We start from the raw sequence: 13,333 nt of genomic DNA, 5'->3' as shown, positions 1-13,333 counted from the left end.
TTTATAGTTCACTTAATATTTATATTTTTTTTATAAATATTAGATAGATTAGTATTTACGGTATATTAACTTAATATATAAGTATATAATGTTAATTTTTTATTATCAGAATATATATAAATTAATATTTAAATATACTAAAATATAAATTTTATTACTGTTTATAGTGGTTAGTTTAGTGATATAAATTGTAAAATTCATCAGTTGAAAATAGAAATTTGTATATTTATGTTATTATTTTATATATTTATGGTCTTTTTAACTCATATACACTGTATCTATCTGACTGTAATATTTTTCAACAATATTTTTCACAAATTACAACTTCAATTTTTAGTTATTCCTGAATCTTTAGTTAGCGTTTACGGTGGTTAATTTAGTAATAGAAACTTAGGGGTTTACCATTTGAAAACCCTCAAACAAGGGTTTGTATTATTTTTTTATTATTTTTTGTATAATTTAGCATATAATTATAAATAATTAGTCTTTTTATTTATTAGGATATATGATTTAATAGTCTAAGAAACATTGCTAAAAAATAATTATTACATAATTTTACAGTTCTAATTTTAATTCTTCTGTTTGAAAAGTTATAAATGATTTTTATTAATTAATAATACTTTTATTATGATTTTGGAGATAAATTATTTGTGTTATCAACATAGTTTAATTAATTTTTTAGCTAAATCACTAAATCTAGTGTGAAGATTATTCACTCAATATTTTTTAAATAAAGCATTTGCTTCATTAATATTATTTAGCTAATATTTTTAATTAAGTCACAGTCCATTTTTCATGATGCACTTAATATTTATATTTTTTTAACAGCATTATATAGATTAGTGTTTACGGTATATTAACTTAATATATAAGTATATGATGTTAATTTTTTACTATTAAAATATAAAATAATAATTAAATATACTAAGAAAAAAGTCTTATTACGGTTTATGATAGGTCAGTGATATAAACTTTAGAATTTACTAATTGAAAACAAGAATTTGTATAATTATTTTATTGCTTAGTATATTTGTGGATTTTTTGGAGCTCATACGACTTACTTAAGAATTTACTATTTAAAAATAAGGGTTTGTATCATTTTTTTATTAGTTTCTATATAATTAAGGGTATAGTTAAGTATGATTTTGATCTCAAAAGTATAAATTAAAATTTTTCTTCGTTTCCAAATTATATTATAATTCTTCCTCAATGTATTCCAGAGGCCTTTGCTTCAAATTTTAGGGCCAATATTTTTTACTTGGTTTGTTTATTTGTTTTCCATCACTTGTAATTGTTACTTATATGCATGGCATGTTTTCAAGTTATGTTGATTATCAGTGATTATATGTACTGTGTTTTTTTGTTGGATATTAATTAATCTTACAAGATTTAATTTCTCTTGTTATCTTTCTAAAGATGGTTTATATGACTCAATTTTTAAATTTTTACCATCATCTAAAAACACATTTGATTGGATGTTTGGAAAATATTTACTATTATCAATGTAATAACTATTAAATAAACATGTTCTGTAATTTTATATTATAATAATAAACATGTTTTATAATTTTTATTGTGTTGATGATTTATTGATTGTCTTGATGAAAGCTGTTCTATAATTTAATTATTATTTTATTTTAAAATAGTTTTTTTTTTATTGAATCACAATTGGACTGATTAGACCAATAAACCAGTGACTAGGAGTGGCAAAGCGGGCCAATCTGCCCCAACCCGCTCCCTATAGGCCCGCACCGCCAATTAAGATAGTTTTTTTTTTTTAATGCTAGCATGCCCTGCTTTACAGCGGATTGGTGGGTCGGCAGACTAGTCCGCTTTACCTTTTTTTTAAAAAAAATAAAATTCATTAAAATTAATTAAAAAATAATAATTAAAAAATCAAATACAAATAAAAAATAGTCAAATATTTTTGTTCAAAATAATATTTGTCAATAAAACCATCTTTATTTTAAAAAAATAAGTCACATAATTTAAGCAAATATACAAAATTATAAAATAAAATAATAAAGATAATAACTAAAAAAATAAAAACAAAAAAATTTAAAAATTTTATAATTATTAATTTTATAACAATAATCAATCTTTTATTAATAAAAATAAAAAAATAAAAAAATAAAAATCTTTGACCAAACAAAACGGCTCGCTCGGTCCCGTCAAAATTTGTCAGTCCCGTCAAAACTTGTCAATTTGACAATTTTTTTTAATATGATGGACTCCAAATTCTAAATCAGTCCATCTTTTTTAAATTTAGTAGATCGGTCCAACAGGATTAACCCATTTTATCACCCCTATTAGTAAATAGAGCAATTTGATAACCAGTCCAGTGCTCAGAATCTTGCTAGTGCCACCTTCTTCGACGGCTGCAACAAAATTGAGCTTATAGCCAATAATGCCCCTTTGGTTGTCTTCGTTACCGGCGGATATATGGGTATCCGCTATCCTGTCCAGTGTGGCCGCCGCCACAGTCACTGCCGCATCCATCTTCTTAATCTACAAGTCTCACCTCTTCCCCCACAAAGAGAACCTCATAACACTCCATCAAGAACAACCGAAACGCAATACATGTGGGAAGATCCTATTCGTCTCCCAAATTGGAACCTCAGAAGCGTTTGCGAAGCGCCTCTACGAATTTTTAGCCTCGGAAATGCACTTCGGTAATTGCGTGTATCTAGAGTTGGTAGATGCACGGAATTACGAGCCCGAAGAGCTACCCAAAGAGAACATCGTCCTCCTCGTCGCTTCAAATTCGGAACATTGGAAACTAGCTCCGGAGTGCATCATCACTAGCCTAACTTACGGAGCAGAGGACTTCGGCAGGTGGATCCAGGATAACGCGGAGAACTTTGGGAGTGGGGTTTTTGTTGTGAACGCTTGCAGTTTCAGTGTGTTTGGAGTAGGCAGTAGTGTTTCTGAAGGTGGCAAGAATTTGATGGCTAAGGCCGCAAATCGCATTAGGGATTTTGGTCAGGCTGCGAAATTCGACGCTGCTTCTGATTTTGACAACTGGTGGCAAGGGGTTGTTGCGGTTTTGAAAGGTGCAGTTCTCGGGGATACCGTTGCTGATGACGAGTGCGAGCAATCTGAACCCGAGGTAGATTTCCGCATGCTCTTATCCTTTATATATCAAATGTATATATATTTTTTTGTTTCAAATCCTACCTCGTCAAGTCAACCACTAATCTATTTCTTATGAATGCTTACACTGCTGAAAAGCTTCCTGATTGATAGATAATTGTTCTAAACTCATGGTGATCTAGTTTTGTCCTAAATATTATGAATGTTTTCTTAGTTCCAGGATCATGCTGGTTGTTGTGATCCAAAACGCATATATATTTTGGTGGAAAATCTGGGTGATGGAGATAGTACAACCTCCAGGCGCCGGATGCTAACTATCAGTGAGGCCAACTTCATGAAGAATGGCACTGTTGATCTTGAAGACGTAGGTCTTGTGACTGCCCAATGGCGTCTTCCAGATGGTGCAACAAGCAAGTCTGGATTACCATTTTTTGAAGGATTTTGTTCCCTTGGTCTCAGTTTATTCTTTGCTGGTGGGGACCTGGATCATATTGAAAGAGGATGGAAGCAACTCGCTTCTGGTGAGGACACAAAACTGTGGTGCCTCGAGTATGATGGTTCTGCTTGGATTTGGAGTTTATGCAGAAGCATGTTCTTCCCCTGCTCAACGGCTTGCCCCATGGTAATCCCATACGATGGCAAGTTGTGCATCATTCAGGGTAGAAGAATATGGGTTGATATCTACCATCCAAAATCAGAATTTTGGGAAAAAAGGGAAGTACCCGAGAGTGTGCACTTGTGGCCTCACTCTTGCTTTTTCTGGGAAACCCTCATTGTGTATTCGGTTGATCATGAGAATCAATGGCTCATGTCATATGATTTGAATGCCAACATTTGGAGCCCCATTGAGTGCAATTTTCCGCATTACCGTGGTTGTAGAAAACTCATTCGTTTGGGTTGCAGTGGTTATCTTCTTATTATTGACTTTATCACTAATTGGTACATCTATGATTTGTCTAAGAAGAAACTCGTGGCAATTGTGCATATGAATGAGTTGGATGAGATTGGGACAGTGACTGACGTTTTCTGTTGTCACCACACAAGTAAGGAAAGTTTGATCTATGTCTTCATTGATCCAGATAAAATGCATCTTGAAGAAATGGATATTGAGAAAGAGTCATTCACTTATCATATTAACATTATTCCTTATGCCAAAGTCAAGCTCCAAACCGATGGTAATTTTTTTGCTAAGGTTGAATCCAAGGGCAATCTTAAAGTTGGTCCCTATTGGAAGTACAATGTGTAAGCATGCACCTTTCCCTTTTCTCTGTTCTTTCTATTATTATATTATAATGTCTCAAACTTCATTAATTCATAACCTTATCCATTGTGGACAGGTTTGGTGCTGTAGACCAAGACATTAAAGGGAAGACTACTGTAGCATAGATGTTGCTGTTAGGAATATGTTTTCTTGAACAGAGTAGATGTATTATTCTTATCACATAGTTTTAAGACCGAGTTACTTTTTTGTCTCTCTTATGATGAGGATTGAGGATGTAGAGACTTTTAGAGTTAGCTAGTACTCAAAATATTCATAGCATTCATAGGTGGGAACCAGCATGCCCTAGTGGCAATTGTAATGGTTTATGTAGGGTGGGATATTAATGGGGACGTATCGCGGAATTTACACTAATTTGTCTAAATGCATCAACAAAAACATCATCAACTTTCTCTCTCCCCGGGATAATTGGACACATTGCTCTGTCCCACTAAAATCTTAGCAGAGCCAACTTTTGTAATTTGTACATATCCAATTGTCTTGAAACAGCTAATGATGCTTACAATTTTAAGCACAATTATTATGCAGATAGGGTGAGCTATGCAGTATTGAAATTAGTATCATACTTTGTAATTTTTTTTACCTTTTTTTTAATTTATTTTTTTGTCTAATTAAATTGACCATTCATAAAACACATTTTTTTTATAGGGAAGTATGTACCCGAGTTAGAACCCCTGATAAATGATAGGAACCTTTCCCTTAATCTCAAAGGTAATGTTCTAAGTAGTGTGCATAAAGAATTTTGTTTTAGTAATTAAGTGAAGCTAAGAATATTTCCCTTATTTAGCATCTTGATGTCTTACGTCTTACACTTCTCTTATTTTTATTGTATCTTTTTTTTTACAAGCTTATTTCTGTGTTTCAATAATTCTCTATATATAATTCTGTTTTGGAAGACAAGTGCATCTTTGAAATTTACTTATTGAACCCTAAAAAATACATTTAGACCATGGTAAATAGAGAGGGTGGAAATGTTGTAAATGATATTGTAGTTTGCAATTTTTGTGGATTGCAACATTTGAACAAAGGCAACTATATTGTTACTTGACTAACTCTTAGTCGTTATTTGGGGACTAATATACTCCTTATCTACTAGATTGGTGGCATTGCGAAATTCCTTATAAAAGAAGTGTTAATTATCTGCATTATGATTCTTCATTTTGTTGAACAATTGTACACTATCATAAACCAAAATAGTTAGATATAGAATACATAACTGAATATAATATAGTTAGTAATCATTATCTGTGTGATTGTGATAACAATGATTCGTATCAATTATTTAATGTTTTTTTCATGTAACATAATGTTACGAATTTTATTTAAATACACGTATGTAATAGCCTTTTTTCATATAAGGGTAATTCACTAATATGAGCTTAAAAAAGATTATTTGGGCTATTAAAAATAGAAAATGAAAAAATTTTTAACTAAAAAATATATAATGGGTTTTTTACTTTTTATGCACGTACCTTTTTTTTTAAGATAAAGGTAACAACTATTAGTATTAGTCGATATGATATCAAGTATCAACTAATTTTTATATTGGATCAACATTTGGTCCGGGCGTATTGCGAATTTACATTAGATTGTCTAAAATCTAAATGCACCAACAAAAACATCAACCTTCTCTCCCCTGGATAATTGGACACATTGCTCTGTCCCACTAAAATCTTAGCAGAGCCGACTTTTGTAATTTGTACATATCTAATTTAACATTGAAGAAAATTCCTATATGATCTTAAAAGCAAGAAATCTCTAATTACTCTTAGCATCGCCAGTCATCGTTAGTTTCTAATGCAACAAACTCACCAGTCCAGAATGAAGATCCCTACACAAACCTAAGCTACAATGAAATATAAAGGGAAATCTCTGTTCAAGAAAACATATTCCTATTAATATAATGTCTACCACACCAGTATGATGCACAAAACTAAGCTACAATCCTCCCTTTAATTCAATGTCTTGGTCTCCAACAGCAAACCTGTACAATGAAGCTCAATGGATAGAGTGAGCAAGTTTCAAACAGCACAATAATTATAAACAAAGAAAGCAGAGAAAGGTTCATGCTTACATATAGAATTTGCTATACGGACCAACTTTAAGATTACCCTTGGATTCAACCTTGGTAGAAAAATTACCACTTGTTTGGAGCTTGACTCTAGCATAAGGAACAAGGTCAGGATCACCACCATATTCCTCAACAACCTTTTCATCTGGTTCCATGAAGACATAAATCAGACTTTCCTCGCTGGTGTAGTGGCAACAAAAAACATACGACACCCGTCCAGTCAGCTTTTCCAATCCATTCACGTGCACATCTGCCACGAGTTTTTTCTTGGAAAAGTCATAAATGTACCACATAGCGGCAGAGTCAACAATGAGGAGATAATTACTGCACGCCAAACGAATTAGTTTCCTAGGACAAGAATCACGAATTGGCGGGAAATCGCAGGGAAGGTATCTCCTCCAAAGGTTGGCCTCGATGTCATATGAGATGAGTTCCTGATACTTACCATAATAAACATAAAGCATAATGAGGGTTTTCTTACGAGGCTTTGTTCTGTCCTCCCACAAAAAGTAAGATTTAGAACTCGACCAAAAGTGCACATGGGGCGCTTCCCTAGGCACTTCCCTTTTTTCCCATAAATCTGATTGTGAATTGTAGATTTCAACCCAATCTTTAGTATCACCCCCAAAGATGTACAAGTTGCGATGGTATGGGACTACTATGGGATTCATTCGGTAGTCGATCATGCTTCCGCATAAAATCCAAGTCCAGGTCGAACCGTCATACTTGAGGCACCACATTTTTGCTGGGAAAAAATGTTCCAATTCTAGCTCAAATTCAAATTTTGATCCTTTGTTACACATGATACCACCAGCAATGAACAAGCTGCCACCAAGGGAACAAAATCCTTGAAAAGTTGGTAAGTTGGAATCGATTATTAGATCATCTCCAACAGGCCATTGGGCAGTCACAGGACCTCCATCTTCAAGATCAACACCTCCATGCTTGATAAAGTTGCCCTCAGTGATAGTTAACATCCTGCGCCTGAAGGTTCTTTTTCTATCTACTACATCCACATTTTCCACCAACATATATATGCTTTTTGGATCAGAACAACCAACATCATCCTAGAATTAGAACAACAATCACAGTGTTTAGAATAAAATTAGATAAGAAATTAAAACGTCATAGTTATAAACTGACCTCAGGTTCAGATTCCCCGCACATGCCATTAGCAACCGTATCTCCCGAAACCATCGCAACAACACTTCCCCACCACTCTTCAAGATGATCATAGTATTGAACGTGATCCAAATCCCTAAAATGATTGGTGGCCTTAGCCATCAAATTCTTACCATCCCTTTTGCCCACGACAAATGCAGTGAAATTGCAACCCTTCACAACAACCGCTCCGATCCCAAAGCTCTCCGCGTTATGCACGAGCCAACTGGCGAAGTTCTTTGCTCCTTTGCTGTCGTCTAAGGCCAGTAGTTGAGGTGGTTCGGGAGGTTGGTACCAAAAATTCGAAGTTGAATCAACGAGGATGATGAGGTTCTCCTTGGGTAGGTCTTCGGGATCATAATTCCGAGCATCTACGACCTCCAAAACGAGGCCTTTCGACTCTAACAAATTGCAGAGGCGCTCCGCTAGGGCTTCTGCAGTTGAATATCCGAGTCGCGAAACGAACATGATCTTGCCACGTGGATTGCGTTTCGGTTGTTCTTGATGGAGTGTTATGAGGTGAGACTTGCAGATTAAGAAGAAGGTTGCGGCAGTGACCGTGGAGGCGGCCACGGTGGATGGGATAGCGTATACCGACATATCCGCCGGTAACAAAGACAACCAAAGGGGCATTATTGGCTTTTCCTGTTTGATGCAGACGTTTCACTTGGAAGAAGGTGGCGCTGGGGCACTGGGGCACTGGGGCACTGGGCCAGTGATTCGAGATTCGGCGAAGCTTCCCTCAACCCTCACAGTGAGAGAGGCTGAGGCTACTGCATGCGTCTTGGCCCTGGAATCAGCCCAACATGGTCTTTTATTTAATTTTGGGCCGAAGGAGACAACACAGGTCATTCAAGCTTTAGTTATGTGTGTGGCCTGGGCTGATCTGCTGGCCCAGGTCTCTGTCCAAAAAAAAAAAAGCTTTAGTTATGTGTGGATATGGAATAGACTTCAGAAGAGATTTGTAATTTAGGTGTTCGTTTGGGTAAATAGTTTAATTAAATTTATTTTAAAAAATAGTTTAAATAATAAATTTTTATATTAGAAGTAACTTATAAATAAGTTATTTTGTATTTTAGTTTTTTAGTTCTAAAAGTATTTATTTTAAAAGAAATGTGATGAAAAATTTTTTATTATGAAAAAAAAAGTCATTTTTTTAATTTCTTCATAAGCACTTAAATAACGTTTTAAAAAATTATATTTTTATTTTAAAAATTATACCAAATATTAATATTACTACTATTCATAAATCAAAAATTTAAAAAAAATAACTTTTAAAACTTTTTAAATAGGCCATTAGTTCATCTAAATGTATTGAGCCTTCCTAAGTCCCTAGTAACTAATTAACTAATACAACGATCTTATTTTAAAAAAACTATATTTAGAATGATCAATTAAAATATAAAATTTACATTTTAATCACAGAAATATAATTTTAATTTGGATCGAGTCTGTTTGAGACATGTTTCGAACTTGGTTCAAAATTATTATTGAATAAATTGATGAATTCAATCCAAAAAATATATTTTAGACAGATAAATTTTTTAATACATTAAGATGAATGATGAAGATATAAAGTATAAAAGAGGATTTTTATTAATAACACAAAATTATCTATAAAAAGTTTTATTATTTTATTCTCTTCATTAAAAACTAAAATTACTTTTTGGATCTTATAAAACATATGCAGCTCTTTCGATTTCTATATATAGATTAACTTGTTTACAAATGTTCTTATTAATTAATAGTACAATTATCCCTCATTCTATATATATTTCTGTTACAATTGTTGGAGTTCTAAGAATACCTCTATCTTTTTCGGGACCTTTTATATATATTAACTATGTTGGCAACTTTACAATGCTGAGAACCTCTAATTCTTATTCTATACATATTTCTGTTGTTTTTTAGATGCAGGTCAAGAAGCACTTCGTTGAGCGTCTGGAGACCCTCCTTACAAGCAAAGAACTGTCTTTTGGGTTGTTATATTATGTTTTAGGCTATGTATATATATATATAGAATCTCCGCATGTATATTTTGTATTTTTGTCATTCCTAAAGGTTGATTTGGAGAAATATATATTTATTCTGTAGTTTGAGTTGTATTTTGGGTTGTATAAATATACATAATTACATACTTTGGCCGGCCTTAGCTTCGCAGGTCGACTCTGGAGCTTGATATCTGTATTACGGAACTCCGTTCTGAATATTATGTTTTTAGCCTTCTTTCGATCTTTCCTATCCGTTTTACGATTAACCTTGCGAATGTGACATGATTTTCTGTTTTCGCTTTTGCTTAGCTTTTTTTTTCAAGGATCCTAATTGTAAATTCTTTCAACTATATTTATGTACATATTACTTTTAGAGGTCGTAATACCTCACCACCTATTCTTTACGGCTTAGGATAGGAGGGTAGGGCGTGATGGTAAGGCATATATAGTCAGTGAGGCATGGTGGAGGGTGATGGGTTATGGAGGATTTCCGGGGCAGGGGTGGGGTTGAAGGAATGTTGGAAGTAGTAGCTGGTGCCATGGAAGGTTGGGTAGGTATTGGAATTGGAGAGGAATCTTGGGGTGCAGGGTCTTGTGTTGGGGTAGGTCAGACAAAATCGGCAAACAAGTCTTTATGGAGTTCGAGGTGTGGAGAATTGCTGAAGGGCATGACATGTTCATGGAAAATCACATCTCTGGAGAAAAAAAGCTGTTTGGTCTCAAGGTTGTATAGTTTGTAACATAGTTGTCAGAACCGAACCGGTAATCGAACCGGTCAAGTCACTGGGTCACTGGATCATTGGTTCAACCGGTGGGTCACTGGTTGAACCGGTTGACTCAGTACTATGCAAATAAAAAATAAAAATAGTAAAAAACCTAAAATTAAATTTTGAAAAATACATATTTTTACTAACATTTTAAGAATCATTAAGTCGAATTCTATAAATAACTAATACAAAAATAGACATATAATTAGTTTATACTACTATATAGTATCTTAATTGGATACAATAAGAATAATAATTTATGAATTATATCCAAAAAATAATTTCAAGATTTAAATATTTTTATATAATTAAATAATTATATAAATTATTTTTTTCTCAGAATAAATAATTTTTATTTTATTTTTATATTTATTATTATTTTTTATTTTAAAATTAATTAATTTAAAAAATATTGAGTTAAGTATTTTCATATATATATATATATATATATATATATATATATATATATATATATATATGTATTAGTTATAAAAAATAAAATATATATTATAAAAAGCATTAGCAATATTAAAGAAACGGTTTAATGCAGTGGTTGTCAACTTGGTTTCAAAAGACCCAAGTTCAACTCCTACTCACTGCAATGCATTTTTCCAAATTTCTCAACCCACATGCTGACATCAACGTGACGTCATCGGTACGCAGGTTGACCGTTGACTGCACCGGTTCGGGTTTGATCGGTCCGTACCGGTTTTGACCGGTCCATTTCCTTAAGCGGTCAATATACCAAACTGGATCGGTACAAAGTTCGATTTTCCGGTCGAACCGGTCAATCCGATCCGGTTTTTACAACTATGATTTGTAAACCATCATAGTTGGAAGCTTTGTTGAATAGTAGTTCGAATGGAGGCTTCAGGTTTAGTAAGGGACTTGGGGTTCTATTGATGAGAAAGGCAACAGTGGTGATGCACTCTCCAAAAAAAGAGACGGGCGAGCTCGAGCCACATTAAGAAGGTTTTGGTGTTTCCGTTCTACCACGGCATTTTATTGTGGTCTGTATGGACAAAAAAATTGGTGGAGAGCTCCCTTTTGTTGCAAAAAATCTGTGAGTGCAAGTTTTTTTGCATTGTCCGATCTGAAACACTTAATCTTGATGCTAAATTGAGTTTCTATTAAGGAATAGAAAGTCTTTAAACAAGTTGTAGCATCTGATTTATTAGTCGGTAGATAAATCCAAGAAAATCTCAAGGCATTATCAACAATAGTTAAGAAAAATCTCTTTTCATTATAAGTTAAAACTTGGTAAGATCCCCATACATCACAATGAACAAAGTCAAAGGAATTTGAAGACAAATTATTGCGGGAATCAAAAGTAAGTTTTCGAAATTTTGCAAGTGGACATATCTCACGACCACTGCAATCAGCTTTATTTTGTAAATGAAGAGTATTATCTAAATGATATATAATTTTAGATAAAACATGACCTAAATGAGTGTGCCACAATTGTAAGTCATATAAATTTATTGAAACATGATTAGAATCAGAACTTAAAAAGATTTGGTGATGTCAGCGACTTTGAGCAATTGGTTGAAAATGATGCCTTTAGAATGTATAATCCTTCATGCAAATCACCCTTTCCAGTTGAGCCAATAGTTACAGTGAGAGCAGTGTTGGATAAGAAAAAAAAATTTTTTTTCCTCTTAAAATAGAATTAAGTGAAAATGTAGGTGAGTGAGGTGTAGAAAGAGTAGCAGAATAAAAAACAGACATAGACAAAGTAGTAGAATTTGATGAATGACTAGTAGTAGATTGCAAAAGGAAAAAGGTACTTAGGTGGCTGAGATGTAATTCCTGCACTGTTAGTATTAGAGTAAAATAGAGATAGAGTCATGAGAGGATAAAGTTTGATAGGAAAAGCATTTTTCATCTAATAAAATATTTCTAACTATCTGTACATAATTTACATATATCTATAACCATATATAATTTATATTTTATTAATGGATAATTTAAATATATATAAAAATATTATGCATTCTAACTTGTTAAGATCGTAAATTAGATATACATAGAAGTATTAATAATATTTCTATAATTTAAATATAAATACAGTACTTTAAGAGTACTCTCATGTATATTTTTATTATGATAGAAAATTATGTATTTTAATATATTAAATCTATATTTCTTCTATAAAGAATGTGATTAAGCGATGATAGCTGAACATAAAAAAAATAAAATAAGACTAAAAAAATAAAAAAAATTATACATTAATTAGCAAAATTTGAAGATTACTATCTAAATTTTTTCTGCGCTCTTATCAACAAATTTCATTTGTAAGCTTTATACAAATCTCATTTGTAAGCTTTATACTGGACAACAAAATCTTATAATGTTTGACATAAGAGATTATGAATATCTGTGAGGGAGTTAACCTACACAAATATATATATATATATATATATATATATATATATATATATATATATATATATATGTGGATAAATTAAAATACTGTTTTTTAAATAATTGTATTAAATAATTTAGATATACATAAAAATATTATATTAATAATATTTTTATAATTCAAATATAAATACGGTACTCTAAAAGTATTCTCATGTATATCTTTATTAGAATAGAAAATTATGCATTTTAATATATTAAATTTATATTTCTTCCACAAAGAATGCGATTAAGCGATGATAGCTGAACATAAAAAAATAAGAAAAAAATTATAAATTAATTAGCAGAATTAGAAGTTTACTATCTAGACTTTTTCTGAGACTCCTGTCAACAAATTTCATTTGTAAACTTTATACTGCGCAACAAAATCTTATAATGTTGACAGAAGAGATGAATATCCGTGAGGGAGTTAACCTACACAAATATGTATATATATATATATATATATATATATATATATAGGTGGATAAGTTAAAATACTATTTGTTTAAATAGATGTATTGATGGATAATTTAGATATACATACAAATATTATATTAATAATATT

At 32.2% G+C, this 13,333-nt stretch overlaps 2 protein-coding genes across 2 annotated transcripts; one reads left to right on the top strand and one right to left on the bottom strand.

The window, feature by feature from the left end:
- Window positions 1-2,309: 2,309 nt before the first annotated feature.
- On the top strand, window positions 2,310-5,127 carry LOC130935777 (uncharacterized). Its single transcript, XM_057865663.1, has 3 exons — window positions 2,310-3,109; window positions 3,308-4,335; window positions 4,431-5,127. The coding sequence occupies exons 1-3, from the start codon at window positions 2,408-2,410 to the stop codon at window positions 4,477-4,479; spliced, it is 1,779 nt and encodes a 592-aa protein (XP_057721646.1). The 5' UTR covers window positions 2,310-2,407; the 3' UTR covers window positions 4,480-5,127.
- A 767-nt stretch (window positions 5,128-5,894) lies between these two features.
- On the bottom strand, window positions 5,895-8,401 carry LOC130936226 (uncharacterized). The gene is made up of 3 exons (XM_057866262.1): window positions 7,587-8,401; window positions 6,447-7,510; window positions 5,895-6,356 (listed from the first exon to the last, which is right to left on the bottom strand). Exons 1-3 carry the CDS (start codon window positions 8,235-8,237, stop codon window positions 6,311-6,313), a joined length of 1,761 nt encoding a protein of 586 aa, XP_057722245.1. The 5' UTR covers window positions 8,238-8,401; the 3' UTR covers window positions 5,895-6,310.
- Window positions 8,402-13,333: the final 4,932 nt, after the last annotated feature.

The sequence above is a fragment of the Arachis stenosperma genome, chromosome 6, assembly GCF_014773155.1.
Source record: "Arachis stenosperma cultivar V10309 chromosome 6, arast.V10309.gnm1.PFL2, whole genome shotgun sequence".
Lineage (NCBI taxonomy): Eukaryota > Viridiplantae > Streptophyta > Magnoliopsida > Fabales > Fabaceae > Arachis > Arachis stenosperma.
This window is presented reverse-complemented; position numbering and strand designations above follow the sequence as displayed.